A 24,753-nucleotide genomic window follows, 5' to 3' on the forward strand; every position below is an offset into this window, starting at 1 on the left:
ATGTTACCTCTTGGAACTTTTGGGGTGCCGCAACGCAGCCATCAAATGACGTCGTTTGCTTCCGTGAGCTCACTCGCTCAACCTATGCATCCTCTTCCGGTGATTATCCCAACGTTCGGCCAACCGTCGTATACACATCCGGCGGTGATATCTGTGACGAGCTCTAACCATTCTATATCTCCCTCAGTGCAATCCCACATAGTCAACGCCGGCGACGTTTATACTCAAGATAGCGGAAGTCTGGAGAGCAGCGGAAGTAGCAGCGGCACGGAAGGCATCATCAGCCCTCCGCGGGATAATAATAGCGGGGACGGCGGATCCACTTCCTCACGGTCCTCTGACGACTCACATCCGGGAAACTCGAACGAGGCGAAGGATGCTGCGAAAGACAGAAAGAGAAAAGGTTAGCATCGCAAAATACATCATCAACGCCACTTACGTTATATTTTTTTAGGTTTAATTACATATATGTATGTGACATCTTCTGCGAAAACCAATCTTTTTGGGCATTCACATTATCAGCAAAAAGTAAAAACAAGTGATTGGATAATGAAATAAAACTATGAGAAATTATGAACTTTCGAAAAGGGTCAAAATAGCACTGATTGCCTGCTTATGAGGTACAATATTTTGCAAAAATGAGCATGACACTTTTACCTCTGCAGGACACATTTTCGCAGGAGATGTCACATATGAATACCAACTAATCACATATTATCACTTCGGACGCAGTTTTTCCAGAAGCTTCGAAGAAAACTCGTAGCTTAAATATAATGTTGGAACAAACTGATTGGTAAGATAAATGTATACAAATGAGCAAAATGCATTTAAATACATATAATTTATCGTATTTATTTAGCCATATTTCTTTATAAATATACAACAGTTTTCACTTTAGGACATTAAGCTTATCAATACCATTAAACATATAGTATTGGGTTGGAACAGTGCGCACATATGGAAAAGAGTATTAATCCGTAGATTACGATCGAAATTTGAAGAAAAACATGAAAAGGAATAATTTTGCCGAGCATTTTTACGCTTTTTAAGATCATAACATATTCAGTGTATTTTGTGTATAGTTTTCGAGTCGTGCATATGGGTAAACCTTCATTAATCTATTCAGAGAACAGTTAAATGCACCTGCGAAAATGTTGACGTATATCATTTTCAAGTTCTCCACATATATCTGGAAAAGAAAACACACATCGCAAATAATCGTTATAAATATATTCATATATGTATATGTACGATTTATATGTACGTATAAATAAAACATTCTATTTTTATGAGCGGACTTAATGAAAGTTTTAGTACTTGGTCGAAATGCGCCCGAGGGCATCATTAATGCCGTAGTCACAGCTGACCTTACATGCGTACATGAACTTTGTAGGTTAATTGGATGTACTAAGCTGAAAAAACGCGCCGTTTTGGAGTTTTATGATCGTCGGCAAAGGGAAACATATGCTGGACGGAGTGCGGACAGTATAGAAAGTGGGGAAAGTGGCCTTCAAAAAGAAAAACATGCTTTTGTGTATGACCATTCCTCCTGTTACTATCATTGACCGATGTTTAATCACCCCTGTACATTAAACTGCGTTTTTCGATGTTAATATATAACATGCACAAAACACATCCTGGCTTCCTAATGATGGATGGCTTACCTTAAAATACAGAATAAGGTCGCGCTTGCATATATTGTACATTTAAATACGACTCAAGAATAAGTTAATACATTGTGGAGTGATTCATTACTGCCTTTAGATCAAATTTAGTTGCTTTAACCATTATAAGAACCTGAAAACATATAGACAGCATACAATCGTAAATCACAATTACTCGCAAAATTAAGTAGATTAGTTAGTTAAGCAATTTTTTTTACTAAACCTGATTTTTGTAAAAAAAAAAATACATTATCTCAAAGAAAATGAGTTTAGGTTAATCCTTTGACAAAGTGCACAAGTTGGCTTCAGAAACTGGGGCCAGTATGAATTAAGTGTGAACACCTACGTTATAAAATGGTTTAATACAACTGGCTTAATACCAGATTAAGTCAAGAAATAATTAAGGCATTTCATCTACGTGAATTATTCTCTTACACACTATATATTTTATTAAGGTATTTCTCACAATTTTACGGAAATGTAAAAATTGATGATATTTCATGAAGATGTGCTAGTTATTTCTGGGAGTTTGTGCCCATTTCTGATTTGGAAATATGTTCTTTACAAAAGTGGACACTCAACAAGTTAACAATTTGAATCAAGGTAACAAAGTCTACCATTTTCCTTCAGAATACAAATACGTACTTGTTGTACATTCCGTTGGTTTTTACTTTTGTCAACGAACAAGTGTATGTTTCGGATAATTAACTTCGGACACTGCTCGTCGGAATTCATTATTTTTCACCTTAAACCACTTAAAAGTCAAGCAGTTATTTTTCAGCGTCAACATGTTTATTTCTTTCATAAAACTCAAGGATGCGTGAACTCAAAAAGATTCACTCTAGGTCAAAGCGTTCTTCTTGCCCGCGGAGGTATTTTAATGACGCATGAAAAGGTGAAGGACGCCGGGACTATTTTTTACCGCGGATAATGTAAAAATACCAAAAGCTCTCGATATAAACGATCTTCTTAGTACCGTCAAACAGTTTTATAATACACAAAGCCCATGCTGACATTGAACGTTGATCAAAGACGCCTGGCGCTTTAGTAAGCATGCTCATTTATTAATCTGTCACAATTTCATTAACCAAGTACAAACGTCAGGCAAAATCAATGTGATAAGATAGCCACCCTCTAGGTTAGAAAGAATAACAAGCCTTTTACGTGCACACCGATCATTTCCTAAATTCAAGAATGATTGTTCTTTGTTTTTGACCGATTTTATGGGTGATATCTTCAAACAATGGTGACCTGTGGTTACAGATGCAATGCGGGCATGGTGGGGAATCCGAATACTGTGTTCAAACGCACGCGCTTGCACTAAATACTGAATAAATATTCTTACCCAAATCATTCAACAGCCATATTTTACTTGATTTTGACATAATATGTTTTAACACAATATGTATAAATATTCATAGTTAAATATTTGACAGACGATTCGTTTACCTACCGATCCTCTTAATTGATGTTTTTGATGTATTTATGAACTTAGTGGCTAAAGAACTACATCAGCTACAATAACAATAAACTGGGGATATGCAGCTGTATTCATACTTCAGACCGCTCCTAAATATTGTCCTCGATGGTGTACACAGCGGTGCCTGAACAACCTCGATTGTTATTGAAAACATTAATTTACACATCTGTTTCTAAGCAACATATATGACGTACTACACGCATTTCGAAATATTAAAAACAACGGGTTGTAAAAAAATGTGTAAATTAACAATATCAAAATATGTTCAGCTGTTCGCGTCTTCCTCTAAGAGTATAACATTCAAATGCCGAATGTAAACAGGGACGTAGCTAGCCCTCGATGTGGATTCATAATTTTGCTAGGGGGGTCCGGGGCATGCCCCCTCGAAAAAATGAAAACCATGGTGCAATCCGGTGCATTCTGGGCGTTCTGATGTGTGCTATTTAGTACTGGAAAATGGATAGTTTTAGATTATGTAGTCAAGTACTCATTCTACAACTTTGGCTGATTTTTCTGTAAGAATCTTTCGAATGCAGCCGCGTACTCGCGTATATGCTACGCGCCTGAGAAATAATGATACCGTATTCCATAATTTATGAGTCAGATATGTTTTCTCTGAGAATTCTTTACTTTGACAGAAAACTAGCATACAATGTGGCAACTTTTCATAAATTATCAAAAATGAAATAATTGTTTGAATAGAAAATGGAACGATTTGACAGCGAAGATACCTGATATAGGCCGATTTTCGAGTTATATATATTCAAAAAGTGTTTGGAAAAAAGTTACATTATTCCATTCCAAACCTCCATTAATAGAATACACTTATAAACGATTATAACTATAAACTGCGATATGACTATTTTGTATACAACTATTTAGTCGACCAGTATATCAGTTCGTACTTATAAGATTACAAATTTTCGTTAGTATACTTCCTTCGACCCAGCTAATCCCGCTATTTAGACATTGAACAATATCGTCCATGCCAAATCCCGATTGAATACGCAATGTTTACTTTTCAAGATACGTCGGCCAAAGTCCCGAAGTGACCCTGGTAATCTTTAGGTCTTATTAGCGGACATTGTACACAAGTTAAACTTTTATTAAATCAATGAATTGTATGCCTAAGAGTACTGCTCACGTGAAACGTATATATAAAATTTTATTTTTTATGAAAAATGAAAAATAAGCTAAATTCAACAAATTTCAATCATGACATGTGTTATACCAACAAAGAATTTAGAATAAAATGAATATAATTTAGTAAATCATAGATCAAGATTCGAATGGAAATAAAAGTTAAAACAAATTTTATGTAACTGAATGTTAAAAAAACAAACAAACGCACAGATAAATGAGGCAATGCCTAAATTATAATCATGCTTAACTTTGCAATAAATACGGGTGTTTATAATAAACATAAGTAACTCCGTCTTAATAATAAGCATACAACTGTATACGGTGACAAATTAAAAATATGTTCATACTGGAACCACGTGATTTAAATAATGTTTATGTTATTTTCATTATAAAGGGTCAAAAAGAATAAACCTGAATTTCCCTAAAATCAAGCTTTCTATGAAAAAAAATCAATTAAACAATAGAATGACGTTTAAATGTTGAAAGAATTTACTCACCATTTAAAAACACCGTCCAGCTTCGTGAGGATCCCACAATGCATAATGTTACATCACAGCGCCGCCTATATACAGCCGAAATAATCAAGCACCTGCGCGAGGGTTGTTCCAAATTTACGCAAATGAAAACTCACAAAAGACGCCAAGTACATCCTTAGTTTTGATTTAAACATAACAGTTCCTGACACATCAATTTTTTTTTATTTTCCATTGCACCGGCGTTGGTTGAATGTCCTCACGTTTAATAAAGTGAATCTTTTTTTAGTTTAACTCGGTCCATGTTAAATGCAAGAATCCGAAGAAGACGTGGCTTTGTCCAAGGGAATTATATGAATTTATATACTCGGGGTCAGCTACTGGTCAGTTTCGGACATTGAACCAAGGGTCATTGACCGATCGAAAAACTGAAAGTACATATCTGAACCATTAATGGTGTGTTAAAGCTATATTCCGAGAAATATTTGTTTAATATTTACTTTGTCCATATACGTTCTTTCAATTGATCAGTTGCATTTGGCTATCCTCTTTCTTATACATTCGAATTCAACATTTGGTCTGTCGTAAACTAATTACTAGTATACGTCAAAGGAAATGAACTGTTTTTTTCCGTTTGAATTGAGACTTTTTCTGCTTTAGGACTACAGCTGTTCTCCTTTAGAATTAAACATTTTCTCTTAAAGAATTAGGACATTTTCTGCTGTAGAAGTAAGACTTCTCGACGAAAGAATTGAGACTTTTTCTCCTTTAGAATTGAGACTTTTTCTCCTTTAGAATTAGACTTTTTCTTCCTTTTAATTAAAACTTTCTCCTGGAAATGAGACATTTTCTCCTTTAGAATGGAGACTTCTCCGTTAGCACAAAGACATTTCTCCTACACAATTAAGACTTTTTCTACATTAGAATAAATACTTCTTTTCCTTTAGAAATGAAAAAAAATATCTTTTAAATATATGATAAGTGAAATGAAATTCAACTTATGACAAATAAAATGCTAGTCACATGCAAATATAACGTATATGAGCTTTCAAATTTAAATATATTGTTTGATGTTATGATGAAGGAACTGTCTACTTTACGTTAAATATGACCAATTCAATTCAATTCAAGACGAGTATGAAACATGTGTAACATGTAAGGGATACCGTAGCATAAACTAGCTTTTTCGCTGTTTAACGTCCTTGATATATTTTATATTGATATTGTTACAATTTCATAGTTCACATAATCATAATGCATAATTGCATTTTGTATTATTTCATTCGTTTTCACGTTCAGTGAATTATTGTTATTTATATTCAACAAGGCACATATAGAAACTGTGTTTATGAACATATATTGTATACCGTTTTAAAGTGAAAATTCGTTTGGACTTTATAATTTGCGACATAACGATACATATCTCGCGACTGGTTCTAGCCGTCCATAAATATGCACGCTAAACGAATTTTTCCCTCCAGTGTTCGATATAATTATGCTAATAAGAAATATCGCTAGTATGAGGTGGTTAATTAACTACTCATCATCGGTTGAGGATAAATATTTTCTCATTAGCCTCTGATGACCTTACATATAATTACGATCCTTGGCTGACCTCAAAAATACCTCGCAGGTATATATGGCCACGTGACCAATTAGTAGTAATTATTTTGAACCACATTACCGAAATACGTACGAAGCAGTTTGTATAAGTGTTTATATACATGCTTGTCAGATCGCTTAATTAATTCACCATGTACATGAGTCTATGTAAACAACAGTTACCTTGGTAACGATATAAAAAGTTGTCAGCGTGTGTGTGCTCGCCTAATTTTACCTAAGGTGAAATGTTACTGATCGTTTATTTTATAATTTACATATTTTAGTGACATCTGACCTGAGAACGATAATTGTTTCACTGCCGCTTCTATTTATATCTTGTGTAGACATCTGTACTGTTTTTATCAAAGTTGTGTATGGTTTTATTTGATCTAAATACGGGTGGGTATCAGTGTCCTGTGGCAAAATAATTCAACGACGTGTTGAATACATTAATTGAGAAATATCAACGACACACGAATGGCTAAACTATCTGTTTGATTTGCATGAAGTCTATCAGTTCCTATTTATTTATTTGGAACATAAACACCCTACATATTTTGAGGGATAAAAGCGAAAAGGTTCTATCTTCTTCTTTATTCAATGTCACTTAGAACCTTTTGGCATTCACCCCTCGATTTATAAACATAATGAGTCAAAACAATAACATATATGGACAAAGTCAGAGCTTGTTTGAGGCACACTAATCAAGTATTAAGACTAAGAGTTATCTTTAAAGGCACGTATACACAAAAGACACTTGCCGTCACAAAACAACAACCGATGGGGACGGGAGGAGTGGGATGGGGTGCGGGTCCTGTGGTCTGACTGTACGAAATCATTTGCCAAGCGCAAATGTGCAAACTTGATCTACATTATAGCTTTATTACCTGACCAGTGTCCGAACTTGACCTGCATTGATATCACATTTACATGATAAACCTGCATATGGATTGGGTGGGTAATTAAGGCCTGTGAAATGTTATCTTCCTGTAATATCTAGCAACCGGTCTGTACTAGAGTATTCATCAATATGTATTCAAGCTAATACACCTTGATACATGCGTTAGATGGGTCCAGGATTTTTTACGTTAGATGGGGCTTATAGCGCACCTTGGCGTGAACGCCCCCATCCTTATACCCCCTCCGTAGAAAAACAACAACAATAAAGTGGCATTTATTATGGTCAGGGTGATTGGGTGCCATAATATGATGATTAATTTTAGTATAAAGTGGTGCACGTTTCTCTTTTGTATGCATTTTTGTTATATTATATTGACATAAAGTTCACTTGTACAATTTTTGTGTGAAGTTGAACTTTGAGTATCAAGACTGATGTTGCATATGGCTGAAACTGCTGGCATCTACAATATCCCTTCTTATAATTTCAGGAGTGCCATATATCCCCAGTTACATGGATTTAACGAACGGCCCTGAGCCCTGCGTAGTGTGTAGCGATGCGGCGACCGGGTACCACTACCGCTGTATGACTTGTGAAGGATGCAAGGTTGGTTCCCGGCTTTTCATGTAACCTCTTTAGTGACAAAAATCCGAATGGACTGATTCAAATTGTGTACGGTATGCCCGGATATGTAGTTTAATTTGGACTTCGATTATTTCTGCTGTGATCTACAATAGTCACGGTCTCATAGATAGCTCTGATGTCATTTACTGATAATTATGCGTCTTGTATGCTCAACATAGCCTACACAGGCAGAACAAAACATATCCCAGAGCTAGTTTTATATCACAGTAGAACATTTTGACTGTAAGCAAGTCAAGATTCGGTTTATTCTATTTAAGTTTGCTATGGGCCTGTATATCTATCCTGTTATATCTATTTAGATACAAGGTGCCTCATAAGTAAATTTAAATTATTTAAAAAAAGCATATTGGCCTTGTTTGTAGATAAATTTATCTACCATATGATTATGGGCATCTGTGTGACTTTTCATAAGAGTACATATATTGATGTTTCGAATAATGCAATAATTTGACAATACATAACTAATCATTTGGGTCATATCAGTGTTTTAAACCTGACCTGGGCCAATTATCTTGGTGCCTTTAAACATGTTGATGTTACTCTTAAATTCGATAGAAAATAATATATTGTGCTGAAAAGCGCTAGTAAGGCCTAAAAAAAATACATTTGGTTCGGGTTACCCGACCCTACCTACGGAATAGGCGCCGACCCTACCGTTTTTATAGTCAGTTTGAATCGTTTTTTTTTTAATTGCTTTTTAATATTAAGTTTAAACCTTAAATGCTTGTACAGAAGATAGCTTTAACACCATTCTTCAATGATGAAAATTATATTCTTATATAAAACCTAATAAAAAAAAATAAAAAAATAAAAATAAAAAGCCTACCTACCTTACCTATTTTTTTTAAGGATGTAACCCTAACCAAACAATTTTTTTTTAGGCCTAACGCTATTGAAGATTTATTCATTTTATGCTGAGATTTTACTAAAAAATGCCAGTTACTGTTTGGTGTTTGTTAAGTAAAGGTAAGTAAAATAACTCGTTTATATACGATTGCCACACACAATGTTTTAACAGCCTTCTTTATGTTCCAGGGCTTTTTTCGTCGCACCATCCAGAAGAACCTCCAATACCATTGTAAATGGAATAAAAACTGTGTCATAGATAAAACAACTCGAAATCAGTGTCAAGAGTGTAGATTTCTTAAATGTCTGAACGTTGGCATGGCAACAGATCGTAAGTATTACTAAATATTTTATACGTGTTTTGAATTGTAATTTGTGAATATATCCCTCTAAGCCAGTTGGTTAACGACTGGCTAAAGCCAAGGCATGGCGGGTAATCATTGGAGCCATAACATTTTGTTATGTGTTGAAAATGCTCCAACGCGTCTTCCGTTATAGTGCCAATGAGTGGAATATGGATGTAAACAGTGAGTATGGTTTCTTATTTTTCATTTTTAGAGGTTTATACGAGTAAATTTAAAAAAATGGAGAATGTAGTTCCACGTAGGAATGGCCATGAGTTGTTCTAAATGTAAAAGTTCTGAATAAAATTTAATATCTGATCGTCTAGAACTTGCATAACTTGCTTGACGTTGACAACGTACAAATCTGGATATTCATGAGAATTGTTCTCGTATCTTAGGTTTAAGCATTTTCTTTACATGTGTGTGGCTTTTTTATTGACAAAAGAAATACAGAAATACCTAGAAATACAGAATTGGAATAACGACGATCATTTGCTTTTAAGTATTAATTTATTAGACACAAAATGAACCTTAAAGTTCGCGAAGCAGTGTGGTAGTTGGTCATACTTTAAAAAGATCGGAAATGATATTAATTCAGTTAATTGTTAATTTTCATGTTATGAAATTGCTAAAGTTTTTTCACAATTCGTTTCCTATTAAATTACTTTTCATGAGCACCACAACCTATTCATCGGCACCACAACGTTCAGAAAATCGAGCGTAGTGCAGCAAGTATAACAAATAAATATCTAAAAATTGTAACGCGGCAGCCTTTTGTCAATAAAAAAGCCACACACATGTAAAGAAAATGCGTAAACCTAAGATAAGAGAACAATTTTCACGAAATTCCAGATTTGTACGTTGTCAACACTAACGTCTAGCAAGTTATGCAAGTTCTAGACGATCAGATATTAAATTTAATTCAGAACTTTTGCATTTAGAACAACTCATGGCCATTCCTACGTGGAACAACATTCTCCATTTTTTTTTAATTTATCGTATAAATCTCTAAAAATGGAAAATAAGAAACCATACTCACTGTTTACATCCATATTCCACTCATTGGCACTATAACGGAAGACGCGTTTGAGCATTTTCAACACATAACAAAATGTTATGTCTCCAATGATTACCCGTCGTGCAAGGGCCAGTTTCACTACAAGATCTTAGTCGAACCGTCAATCGCCTTAAAGCCGTAAACATCACAAATGGCAACACGTTTATTTCCCCCTCAAGTCTGTGTATAGTTTTAATTCTGGTTATTGTCCAATACTCAGAAATATGTAGCAAAGCTTCGAAAATATATCACTTACATTATTGCATATTTTAATGCGTATTTTCAACATTAAAAGGGGCCCAAGTCCCCCCTAAGACTGGCGAACACTACCGTGCATAATATTTTAATGTAGCCCTTGTACAAATAACCTTGTTATTTCATTAATCATTCGCAATAGTGTTTAATTTCGATGCCATGTGACCCCGTACAGTTTATGTATCATTTGAAAGGGTACCCATGTATTGTGAACTACAGAATGAATATATGATAAATACAATTATGATTTCAAACATGACCCATGGGAAAATGACTGAAATTCATTTCTATTGTGTTCATTGACAACTTATTAAACAACATTTCCTTGAATATCCCTGAGAGCTATAACGAGGTAAAATTCTGTACCGCTGTGTTTGCATCCCAAGAAGGTCACGTTCGGACAATGTCGATCGATAGCCACTGTCCATTTGCATACAATGGTCAGTATCTGACTCACCATGGCTCGCCAGTCATCAAGGCATGTCCATTAAGACACAGCTGGACAAAGCCGACAATGCGTCTGCGTCAAAGTATCTGATATTTAAGATATGAACACGTTACCATGGGAACACTCATCCTATGATTTTAGAAATATCATTGCCGTTGATCGATATTTATCCTTTATATTTTAGGGTTATACATGAAGGTTTCATGACCAAATAACAACCTTTGCATTGGCTTTTGAACACAGCGACACTCAGTACATTGTTTTTAGAATTAGTTTACCTCTATGAAAGATAAATATCAAGCTCGTCTTACTAATGCGTAATGATATAACAGAAAAACCTAAAGGCATTATGCACATGAGCACACGTCAATGATATACATAAGTTCATTGTTATATATAACCGAGCAATCAATCAGTAAATCAATCAATCGTTGGTTACATATATATTATATGCATATAAGTATACACCAAATAATAAATATATATTGAGAACGAACACCATACATTATATTACCATTGTGCAGAGCATATATATTATATAAACATCACAATGGACATTACAGGGCGAGAAGCACTTTCACACGTGACAGCAAATCTCAAATAGAATGTTTTAATGCATGTATCACAGTAATTTTGGGGAAAAGCGAAATGGTTCAGTCAGCTGCTTTGTTTGATCGCAGTTGAAACCTTTCCACTTTACCCCACTTAATACATACAGATAAATGTTCTACCTGCTTGACCACTCACTACTCACCTGTTGCCATTCATTGAGTGTACATGTTCACCGCATTCCGGCCTAATGGCATGTACGAGGAAACACTGACCAACGTAATGAAGGTCATTGCGGTGCGTTTGATTAGTTCAGCCTCACTTTGCTAGTTCATGTAGTTCAGTTTCCAGGGCTGATACAAATCAGGATTATTCCTGATATCGGGATTAAGAGCATTTCTCAGGCTATTGCTCAGTTGTTAACAGTACATTTACATGTATAATAGTAAAAATTACCTTGAAATTTATATCACTGGCTTTAGAAACAATTTCAAAAGGCGTCTTTGCCTCTTTACAAGACTATTGGCTCGAAACTCAATTTGAAGGATTTTAAGGATACGGATTTTCGGTCTGTTATGATTCTTGAGTTTATTATTTATATATTTTTATTATTTATATATTCACCTCACTTTGCCTGTATCGAGGCGTTGGTTCCCTTTATCAAATTCTATTTAAAAGTCATCATGGGCTGCATTGATAAACGTTTAGAAACATATATGAGTAATTTACAATGTGCATGCGATGTGATACACATCCGGACGAAACTTACGTTTGGCGCGTGTTGGTGACGTAAGCTACTTTGGCTGATACGTAAGCATTGATATCCTTTACTGATTAACATTAAGCAGTACTTCGATAGTATACGTGATCCATTCTAAATAAAGGCAATACTTCATTAGGAGAGCACTAAGTGAAGCAGAAAAAGGTGTAGATCGTCAATTCTGTCCAGAAATAGGTTATTCATTTTTCTATTTTAGTCTATCTTGCAAACGCAGCGCGGAATGGCTTAAAATAAATGTTTCTCTCCTATAAATTACTTTAATATTTAATACATACAGTGACAGTCAAGTTGTACATTTGCAAATGAAAAAATAATTCCGGTTCTTGTGACAGAATAAGAACCCGCCATCGCCATTGGATATAAACAACCAAAAAAGACACCGCCACGTTTTGAATATGTCCACGTATAATATTAGCCTGTTCTATGTTCTGAATGAAACATATGTTACCTCAATTAATTCGAACATAAGGTGCGTCATTTTGTAGGTCACTCAAGCCTCGTTTTCTCGTTTAATTTCACGCTTTGATCACAGCCTTTCTTGATTTTCCCGCTGCTTTTTATCCCGTTTTCCGCTTGTGTCCTGTGGTCATTTTGATTAAATTCAACGTAACTTAGATTCATTTATTAAAACCTCTCCTATAAAAGTACCCTGCTATTCTTCTACATAACCTCAAGCGTCCTTAATGTCAATGGTTACGATTTTGATTTTTCCAAGCAGGTGTTAATCAAGGGGCTCATTTTCCCCCTATCTTATTTCTGTTATTCAATGCATGGCCCGGAGAAGTCATTAACCTGATTATTACAGCATCTAGGATCTGAATGTTTTTTCCCTGACCTTGAAATAAGAAATATTTACTCAAATATAGAAATGTGTACATTGTATATTCTCGATTTTGCAAAGGTTTATCTTTAAATAACAATAACTTGGACTATTTATTAAACTGGAATTCAACCCTCTGTCGTTAAATCAAACCATAATTAAATATTAAGATATTGTTGCAAAAACTAGTATTGATATTCTAAGTTAACCTAAAAGCGCCATAAAAGACCAGCGCAAAACTATTTTTCAAAGCAAGTTACATTACATTTTAGAAAAGCGACCCTTTGACACATTCGTTTAGAACATGGGTCCAAACACATAATTTCGTACACAGTATGTTTAATAAAGGTTTCGGCACACAAGTCAAATATATTTAATTATTAATTGTTCAATAAACAACATACAATACGCAGGGAAAACATTTCATACTGAATATTCGAATGTTTGCTTTGTTCAGTATGCGAATGCATTAACAAAGTCTGCACATGTTTCCAACTCTCCTAAATGCTGATTTGCATAGCAGTTAATATGATAAGGAGAATATCACTCAAAAGTGACCTATTAGAGCTGACAGAAAGAGCTGGGCTTATCAGCGCCTGTATCGCATTTCAATCAAACTCACCGTAAATCAATGCCATGAATACTGACCTGAACTGTCCGGAGAAAAGTGGACCATGTCAGAGATATTGGAATTATAATTCTGGCATTTGTTTCGGGGCAAAACCTGACCAACTATTCAGATGAATTTGTAAAATGTAAACTATAATGCATAATAATTCTGGCATTTCGGTCAAAACCCAAACTTATTATCCAGATAGAAAATGGAACAGATAGAAAATGGAAAAAGGAAAAGATAATGTTCTGGTCAAAGCAATAACAACATATCCGTTTTCATTTGATAAGATATTTCCGCATTTAAACTTAAAAATTGGTTAAGTACATGTATATATGTTTATGTACAAAATTTACTTCTATGCGTTAGATTTCAAGTGTATGAAGTAGGCATCTAGAATTCTAGTTTTGTCAGTCACGAATCAAGACCGCCTCGTTAATAAATGCTCTTTTTGACAGTCAATGCTCAGAACTGAAAATCTTATTCATTTGCAAGCAAAGCACAGACCTGTAATGAATGTTGATGAACGGGGTCTTGACCTTGATTGATGATTTTGTATTGATTTTAAGGAAGGAATTGAAATTCATATTTTGCCCTTATATTACAGTTGTTTTAAACGAGAAACAGCGCACTGCCAAGCGGAGATTGATAGAAGAAAACAGAGAGAGACGAAAAGAGGAACAAGATGTGCCCAAGGTTCGAGAGACCTCGCCCTCAAACGACGCGCTTACTGACCAGGACAGAGGACTTATTTGTGAAGTGGTCACCGCATATGAATACACATCTGGGAAGATTCAGAATTCTTCTAATAAGGTAATACATGTGATGTTGTAACCGAGAATGAAATCATTTCAGGGAAGATTCAGAAGGCTTCTAATAACGTGCTATAGGTGATGTAGGCACAGCGTTTGAATACACGTCAGGGAACATTCATAATGCAACTCATAAGGTTACATATGTGATGTAGTCACCGCGTATGAATACACTTGAAGGAAGATTCTGAATGCAACGCGTTAGGTTACATAGGCGATGTTGACACCGTGTATGAATACACCTCAGGGAATATTAAGAATGGTACTCATAAGGTTATATATGTGATGTAGTCACCGCGTATGAATACATTATTAATTTTTGATATCAAAAAATAATCGTAAACTGAACGTTCCAGGCGCGCTGTAATTATCACCTTTGAATGTTAAAATATGAGTGGAATCCAAAACGTAACAAAAATACCGTTTTAAAAGTAAAATCGTTAAATCACCATAGTAACAGTAACGCCGTTTCAGACATAATTAGCACATTTGTTCGTTGGAAAGGTTAATACGAAATCAACAATATATTTTCTTCCCTTACTCTTGGAGAATTCGGACGGAATTGGCTAAATACTTGTATTTTCTTATCTTCTTTTGAAATGTATTTGTAAAATTAAACCACGTATGTTTCCCCTTCTAAAGGAGAGCCTGGCCGATGTGCGGTCGGAAATTCAGCCCCAGGATCCCATACAGCTGGCCGAGGCCATGGCGCCATCTATTGTGAAGGTCGTTGAGTTTGCCAAGGGTGTCCCTGGATTCACTGAGGTAAGTAAATGACTTAGTTCGTATTGTTATTCATGATTTTGGAGTAGACAAATTGGAAATTTATTCAGGAAAGGATATCAATCTGAAATATATCAAAATTATGAAAACAGCAGTCTCAGTATGATTAAGACTGTTCAGTGGTAACATGATAGGATGTGATATGATATGATCAACCATGTAACTAGCAGTCTCAGTATGATTAAGACTGTTCAGTGGTAACATGATAGGATGTGATATGATATGATCAACCATGTAACCAGCAGTCTCAGTATGATTAAGACTGTTCAGTGGTAACATGATAGGATGTGCTATGATATGATCAACAATGTAACCAGCAGTCTCAGTATGATTAAGACTGTTCAGTGGCAACATGATAGGATGTGATATGATATGATCAACCATGGAACCAGCAGTCTCAGTATGATTAAGACTGTTCAGTGGTAACATGATAGGATGTGCTATGATATGATCAACAATGTAACCAGCAGTCTCAGTATGATCAAGACTGTTCAGTGGTAACATGATAGGATGTGCTATGATATGATCAACAATGTAACCAGCAGTCTCAGTATGATTAAGACTGTTCAGTGGCAACATGATAGGGTGTGCTATGATATGATCAACAATGTAATCAGCAGTCTCAGTATGATTAAGACTGTTCAGTGGCAACATGATAGGATGTGCTATGATATGATCAACAATGTAACCAGCAGTCTCAGTATGATTAAGACTGTTCAGTGGCAACATGATAGGATGTGCTATGATATGATCAACAATGTAACCAGCAGTCTCAGTATGATTAAGACTGTTCAGTGGTAACATGATAGGATGTGCTATGATATGATCAACAATGTAACCAGCAGTCTCAGTATGATTAAGACTGTTCAGTGGCAACATGATAGGATGTGCTATGATATGATCAACAATGTAACCAGCAGTCTCAGTATGATTAAGACTGTTCAGTGGCAACATGATAGGATGTGCTATGATATGATCAACAATGTAACCAGCAGTCTCAGTATGATTAAGACTGTTCAGTGGCAACATGATAGGATGTGCTATGATATGATCAACAATGTAACCAGCAATGTGATATGATATGAGCAATCGTTTTGAAAGGTCGTGCGAGGTCATGAGAAAATGCCGTTGATAAACCTCTCGTGCCCGTTGGTGGCGGAACAGCACTCGCACACTCAGTGGCTTCTTTTTGATAAAAAAACTCATTAAAATAAGCGTGCAATTTTTATTATTTTTATTTCTTTGATTTGTTTATGACTGTAACATTCAGGCAGCAATGTCAATACCAGACACTCGCTGAACTAGTTTGAGTCTGAATTGAACAAGATGAACTGGAATAATAACAACTAAAAATAGCCCGTTTCAAAAACGCGATAAGAACATTCATGGCAGAAGCAGGAATAAGCTAGATGGCGGTAGTATGTTAACTTTTTATGAGAATCTTGACCAACACAGGAAATCAGAGTTGGCAGATATCCTAGCAATAACAGTTTACACCTGTTCTTTAGTGAACCATCAAACTAATGGTCAGTCTACGCATACCACAAATCATCTTTCTGAACGAGATATTTATACCACAAAATACAGAAAACGCCGTTCTTTCAAGTGTATAGGTAAAAGCACAACAACTTGAGACTCAAGACCACATGAAATAATGGACATGGAAACCATAGCCCTATTAAAAAATAACATGAGGTTTATTATTTTTGTCAGTTATGTTTACCTTTAACGTTCATAGGTCCGTGTTATTTAAGCAAATTAAGCGGGGTTTTTTTTCTTATGACTGCCATTGTATTAAAATCTGTTTGTTTTTTTGGTTCTGCATTGATTGGGTATTACATAGATTGATGATTGTTGGTCGTGAAACAGCATGTCTTACATGTTCTCTTTGTAACAGACTGCAAAAATTGCTATGTGCACCGGTCGGGGTTCGAACCCACGACCTATCGTTCTGTATGCGGACACCGTTGCTTAACTTATAAAACTAATCAACGTATATCCAACGGATTACCCCGGATACATCGATATGTTTATCAGTTTTATAAGTACATGCCCAATACTTAAGTGGAAGTATATACATGTATATGTACACATATTTCACCTTACGAGGTGAACTATGAGGGCTGACAAGAGTACATTCTTTTAACCAGGCGTTTGTAGAATCAACTATCTGGTCCGTTTCTGACCGCTAGATAAGGTGTTCAGACCGCTTATGGTATAGATTTATAACTGAAACCAAATGAGCTTACACTTTATACGGCTTGTATTTGCCTAATGGTTCGGTTTATAATTGTATAGTGAGATAACTGGACAGTGGTCAAAACTGGGCCAAGTCATGGCTATTTATTCATTCATTACTGCTCGGTGACATTTAAGGTGAATATTCGTAGTGTAGATATACATAATTTACGAATATAATCAGCGTAGTCTAGTGGTCGACATTTTAACGCAACAGAACGCCATACTGCAATCGATTTCCTAGCATTGGATTTTTAACAGAAATACATTGGGCCGATTATTCTGAAAATTATTTAAGTTAACAACGTTGTTAACTGCATCGGTGTTAACTTTCGAAGGTGAACTTGTTTATCATGTACTCATATATTTTAATAAAACGAGCTCATCTGAAACCGTTGTCTCAAATTTTGCTAGAAATATTTCAGATCACAAGAGTGTCCATGGAACTTCTAGAGCAGTAAAGAAAACTTAACAACAGTGACGTTAACAACCTGTTATCCTAAACAAAGTTCCGATCAATCGGCCCAAAGTTTATTACTATTGCTCTTACAATCTTTTCCCTCTTCATAGACGCCCCATGTTAAAGCTGCACTCTCACAGATTAACTGTTTTGACAAATTTTTAATTTTTTGTCTTGGAATGAGCAAATTTTTGCGTAAATATCTGCAAACCAGTGATATAAGATTGCTGACAAAAAATCAGATCGCAGACTTTCATATTTCTGTTCGAAAATTAATGTTTTATGGCTTAAACCGTTACTAACGGTTTAAGGAAATGCATAAAACATCAATTTTTGAACTTAAATATAAAAATCTGCGATCTGATATTTTGTCAGCAGTCTTATATAACTCGTGTCCATGGATTTTCGCAAAAATTGGCTCGTTCCAAGACAAAAAATAAAAAAGTTGTCAAAACGTCCAATCTGTGAGAGTGCAGCATTAAGAGACAGCCGTCAGAAATTGAATCATAATATAGTCTTGTAAAACTATCCGATCTGTTTAAAGTTTTTAATACTGTACATAAAAACCCTTTAACCAGTCACTCAGGGGAGACTTACTTTAACTGCATATTTATTGAAGTGAAATCGGCGACTTGTAAATGATTTATTTGAATGACATCTATTAAACAGAGTCATGAAATAATGCCCGATAGTACGCTTGGCCACTGCCTCTGGTTACAGATTTGACCTACGTTCAATATGGCGCCTATGTTATAGCTTTATCTATTAATGCATCCGTATAGTATTTAAAACCTCTTACTTTTAAAACTTCTTTTCACGAATATAGTTCAAACTTGAAACCAAAGTTTAACTTCTATTCACGAATACTATGCCCGCTTTAATCAAAGGTTTATTTTATTTTCAAGTAAAATGTTATGCTTTATGATCGAGAACCGCCAAGACAACAATGTATGCCTGAATGTGACAATACTGTGTGTTTTCACATTAATTGATTACACAGTGCAACTATCCATTTGGTTGCATTTTCATGATAATACATTTGATTTTTTATTAAACCATGTCCAATCAGTTCACTTGGCAAGTGTTGTTGTTTGCTGTATTTCGCAATTTGAAAGGCAATCTTAAGCTTTATTATCGTGCATAGATCGCCATTGGAAATGCGTATACACAAAGTCATACCCTTTTTAACCGTCCCAGATTGTGACCCTGTGAATTTGTGTACAGACCAGCTGGGATTATTAAACACCGTTTGTTGTTCTCCAAAACCTTGTAATTTATTTTGGCTACAATGTTCACGACCAATAAAACTCCATCCATCTTCCACCCACATGCCCTGTGTTTGACAACTATCTCCATGTCCATTGTTCTCCGTAAAATACTGCTGATATGGCGTTTAGACTGGTAACCAAAAGATAGTTTATGTGTTCAGAAATGAGAAATATCTATACATGTACATTTTATGCATTATGTTAGGTTGCTCAGCTTAGAATTAAACTGCTGCGCTGAACAAAATACCTTGGCAACACATTGCACCATTCATTCTACCAATGTGTTTTTGAATTCGAAAGCAGTAAACGGTGCATGTACATAATTGTGTTTACGGTGTGTATGATATGTCCGTGTTTGTGGACTGTTGGACCGGAAGCCCTTGACCTTAGTGGTATTGTGACTGATCAAATATCATTTCTTCATTGCTCTATTGGTAATGGCTTATATGTTACTGTTGTTAAAAACTATTGGTGAATCTTGGCGACCAGTCCAAACTAGTGACCAGGTGTTTTATAGAAGATATTTCATGAACCAGTAGTTACACTCATTGTAGAATAAAATACAAACACAGATGTGTCGAATGGAGATGTCCTTAGTTTTGTTTATCGAAGGGTTATAATTATAGCTAGCGTGTTTTTGAAGAAGGTGAATGGCCTTTGTCCTTGAACTTTTTCATCATAAGAGCGAAACCTGCAATTAAATTCCGAACTTTATTAAAGCCAAGTCCTCATCTTAAGTCCAGCTGTTCGACCAATGCTTTAGTCAACATTCCATCCTATTCGGTGCCATTTAAGTTGGGGTAGAGATTGAAACCCCAAGGTTCATTGAAAAAATGAAATAAATGGATATAAAATAAAATAAACTTTTATGTAAAAGGCTGTGGTAAACCAGATTTCCACAAGACCAGTGCTATTATACATAACCGCTAGTTGACACCAGGCGACGTGATGCACCAAACTTCATTAGCATGTAAATAAAAGCAAACAGTCTGGCCACGGTGGGAATATAGCGGGCACATGGTGTAGCGGGTCACTATCCTTCTGACAGGACATTACCTCTGACATGGCGGCCTAAACAAAGTAGGTTAAACGACGTCAGGAAACTGGTTCTTTTTGCCATTTGTTTTCCAACAAAGGATATAAAACTCAGGAAGTTATTTTAGTTTTCTCGTTTTGAGAAGATTTTCATGGCACAAACTTTCACTTCAGTAGAGACTTTTGGCAGGACGTGTATATGGTCACGTGGATATCATTATGGACACTCTAGGACGTACTTCCTTTAAGATGTGAATATCAGTAATGACAATCTAGGAAGTGCATACTTTAAGATTATCCAGGACGGAGATATTTAAGATGTGAATATATTTATGGACAGTCTAGAAATCACATACTATTCGATACATGGATATCGTTATGGACAATCCTGGAAGGAGATATTTTAAGATGTGAATATCATTATTATGGACAATGTTGGAAGGAGATATTTTATGATGTGGATATCATTATGGACAATCTAGGAAGTACAAACTGTGAGCAGACAAGGTAATCCAAGTTATTATATTGAAATCTTTAATTACTTAACGCATTTGTCTGACAAACATTACTATTACTTTACTTATGTGACGAAATATTTCGTTCTTATCAAGCCCAATGCGAATTTGCGATCACCGACAGTCATGAATAGCCAGTAGCATTGTTGTTACTAAAAATAGAACTGCTTTACCAGCTGAAATGGCGGCAAAGAAGTAGATTTCGCGTGCGATGTGTGGCAGTTTAACTATGGCCAAAACTAGGGCTTATATATATGTTATGGATGTTGTGGAAGTATAATATAGGTATGTGTTGAAGGATATTACCCAGTTGATATTTACTGCCTTGTTCTGAGCGAGTACAGAGGCGTGTATTGTGGAAAGCTGTGTGTGTAATGATATGCAATGTGCGGTAAACATAAATACTTACACGGGGAAGGAACGGCTGAAAATCGTGTGTTGGTGGTACCAAATTTAGTTGCTTGTTTCTAACTAAACACTGTTGTTGACTATATATGTTAACAATCAGGTTTGAATATAAAAAAGTGACGAAACAAACCGTGAATGGTGACCGATCCTCTTACCATCGTGGGAGAGAGACCTTTCCAGATGTTTCAATATTAAAGCGATGATTAAACAGCTCATGCTACACGTTGGCCAAACTACTAAATTCTTTATTGGACCTACATATATTAGTAGTAATATAATATTTATTTTACTTTTCACATTACAGTTACATGTTATTTCTATCTAGACGGCGTGTATGTGGTCACCATGATTCTGTTTTACCATTATCAATAATGTTATGCCTGTCATTTCATGTATCAAAATTGTATCCTATGACTTGTTATTTTTTCCGTAAAATGTAGATATATTTCATAGTTTATTAAAGGCTTCATTTAAAACTTTTGTATAACATACAATTGTCATGCAATCAAATTTGTAATTTTTATGTATTATTATATTCAATTTATATCCAATTTAAGTGAACTCATTTAAAAACCACATTTAATTCACAATATGAGTAAATAACTAACAAGTCTCTTCCGTTCAGTGCATGGCAAACACACATAAGATAGAGACAGAGACACCAAAGAAACAATAAATAGAAAAACAATCAGCCTTACACAACAATACAGCTGTTGTTATAAGTTACGATGATGTGTTTCCATCCCATGGTCACCTCTGTGAATTATATTTATGTATATTCGTACTACAATTGGACCAGACATCAGTAATATCCATTCAGACAGGTCTAATATCCATATCTCCCTTTCCAAACTAACTTAAAGTTAACAACATGGATACCTTCTACAGGGGAACCATGGAATCAACAACGATGTATTGACATTTATGTAAACTTTTTGTGTTTCTTGTGTTGTTCAGATTGATCGATGCTCCTTTTGCCATTTACTAAATAAGTCAAGACCCTCAATCAGCCAACTGTACCAATTTGGTTTGCTACATGGTTGGTCAGATTTCACTAAATTGTTATTTGATTGGTATAATAATTACTACCAACCGACAATATCATTTAAATGTGCAAACTATGCAGAATACATCTGATTCAAGTGCTATACATGTACCATTGGCTGCAGTTTATTTTTCTTGCTGAAACTCTGTATGTTACATTCCATTATATATCCATGTATCCCCTTCTTCTATTTCCAGTTGAACGTGGATGACCAGATCCTGCTGTTGAAGGCGTGCTGTATGGAGGTAATGTGTCTCCGAGCCGCCTGTAGGTTTGACCCCGACACAGACATCCTCTACCTCCATAACGGCACAAAGCTACACAAGTCAGAGATCAACCAGCGGGGAGTTGCCGTTCTCATTGAGCCTATATTCGAGTTTGCCATGGGTCTTTCAAAGTTGAAGCTGGACAAGGCGGAGATCGCCCTTCTGGCTGCTGTACTTCTAATGCAATCTGGTAAGTCTGTTTGACACGTTTTCATCTTTACCAAAAATCAGACTGATTACCATGTGGACGTCTTTAAGCCTACATTCGAGATTGTAGGTGAGGTTTTTAATTTATATCTATCCGATGCATTCGAGTTGAGTAGGTTGATAGGCAAAGAACTTTTTTCCATGTAATATTTATGTGAAAAAATACCTGATCACATAGTTGACAGTTGGCCTTTAAAAGCTGACTAAGTATCGGTCTGATGCTTTATAAGAAGTGACCATTCTCATTTAGACTGTGACATAGACATACCGCAGTTGAAGCTGCTAGGAATAATTAAGTTGTATGAGTTGAAGCTTCAATGACAGTTGAAGCTGCTATGGCAGTAGAAGCTGCTATGACAGTTGAAGCTGCTAGGAATAATGTAGTTGTATGAGTTTAAGCTTCAATGACAGCTGAAGCTGCTATTGCAGTTGAAGCTGCTAGAAATAATGTAGTTGTATGAGTTGAAGCTTCTATGACAGTTGAAGCTGCTATGGCAGTTAAAGCATCTAGAAATGATGTAGCTGTATGAGTTGAAGCATCTATGACAGTTAAAGCTTCTATGACAGTTTAAGCTTCTAGGAATAATGTAGTTGTATGAGTTGAAGCTTCTATGACAGTTAAAGCTTCTATGACAGTTAAAGCTTCTAGGAATAATGTAGTTGTATGAGTTGAAGCTTCTATGACAGTTGAAGCTGCTATGACAGTTAAAGCTTCTAGGAGTAATGTAGTTGTATGAGTTGAAGCTTCTATGACAGTTGAAGCTGCTATGATAGTTAAAGCTTCTAGGAGTAATGCAGTTATATGAGATGAGGCTTCTATGACAGTTGAAGCTCTTATGACAGTTAAAGCTTCTAGGAATAATGTAGTTGTATGAGTTGAAGCTTCTTTGCCAGTTGAAGCTGCTATGCCAGTTAAAGCTTCTAGGAATAATGTAGTTGTATGAGTTGAAGCTTCTATGACAGTTAAAGCTTCTATGACAGTTAAAGCTTCTATGAATAAAGTAGTTGTATGAGTTGAAGCTTCTTTGCCAGTTGAAGCTGCTATGCCAGTTAAAGCTTCTAGGAATAATGTAGTTGTATGAGTTGAAGCATCTATGACAGTTAAAGCTTCTATGACAGTTAAAGCTTCTATGAATAAAGTAGTTGTATGAGTTGAAGCTTCTATGACAGTTGAAGCTTCTATGACAGTTAAAGCTTCTAGGAATAATGTTGTATGAGTTGAAGCTTCTATGAAAGTTAAAGCTGCCAGAAATGATGTGGTTGTTGTTGATTGTTGACATATAAGATTAGGTAGTATAAAGTATATATAGGTTCATGATCAAGGTCCTCGATTGTCGGTTTACCACTAATTTCATCCTCAGAAAAAAAACACCTTAAACAATGTGCTAAAACCAATCTTCCAAGGTTACTTCTACAATACTGCTGTAATGTGTCATGAAGGGCAACACAGAGTTGAGTGGTGCCCTTCATTACAGAAACATAACAAACGTACGTGAATGTGGCACTTTGCTGTTGGCTATTTAATTTTTTTTAGAATCGTTTGCCAACCATTAGATTTTGACAATCAATTTATGAATGAATGTCAGAAGAATATGTTATGAATGTACAGTTTGTATGTTGAGTCTGATTATTTATATTTCCTTTCCAGATCGAACCGGTCTCAAAGAGTCAGAAAACGTGGAGAAGATTCAAGATGCCATCCTGGGTGCTTTCAAGCGATATGTCTCTGAAAACCGACCCCATCAACCCGTGCACTGGGCGAAAATCCTTATGAAGGTCACAGACCTGCGGACTATCAGTACCCGGCATGCAGAACGGGTATTATACAGTCAGCTGGATAATTCAGGGGAGATCCCGCCTCTACTGTTGGAGGTCTTCAATGAGGGTCACACATCTTGACCGCCGCTTTAGCATAGTTGGGGTCTACTTTCGGACATGTCGTTCTATGTTACTTGTATAACTTACAAAGTTATTTTAATTCAAATGTGACATTTACTTTAAAATCAGCATGATTGTATTGAAAAGAGCTTGCTGATTTGGAAAATGGTTTCATCATGATAGATGTCGTTCATGCTAGTGGTTTTGTGAATGTCACCTC

At 35.6% G+C, this 24,753-nt stretch overlaps 1 protein-coding gene across 1 annotated transcript; it reads left to right on the forward strand.

The window, feature by feature from the left end:
- LOC128241266 (thyroid hormone receptor beta-like) lies at positions 1-24,554 on the forward strand. Its single transcript, XM_052958210.1, has 7 exons — positions 1-403; positions 7,751-7,866; positions 8,941-9,082; positions 14,226-14,431; positions 15,073-15,195; positions 22,380-22,638; positions 24,304-24,554. The coding sequence occupies exons 1-7, from the start codon at positions 1-3 to the stop codon at positions 24,552-24,554; spliced, it is 1,500 nt and encodes a 499-aa protein (XP_052814170.1).
- The last annotated feature ends 199 nt before the right edge of the window (positions 24,555-24,753 follow it).

This window comes from Mya arenaria, chromosome 7 (genome assembly GCF_026914265.1).
Source record: "Mya arenaria isolate MELC-2E11 chromosome 7, ASM2691426v1".
NCBI classification, from domain to species: domain Eukaryota; kingdom Metazoa; phylum Mollusca; class Bivalvia; order Myida; family Myidae; genus Mya; species Mya arenaria.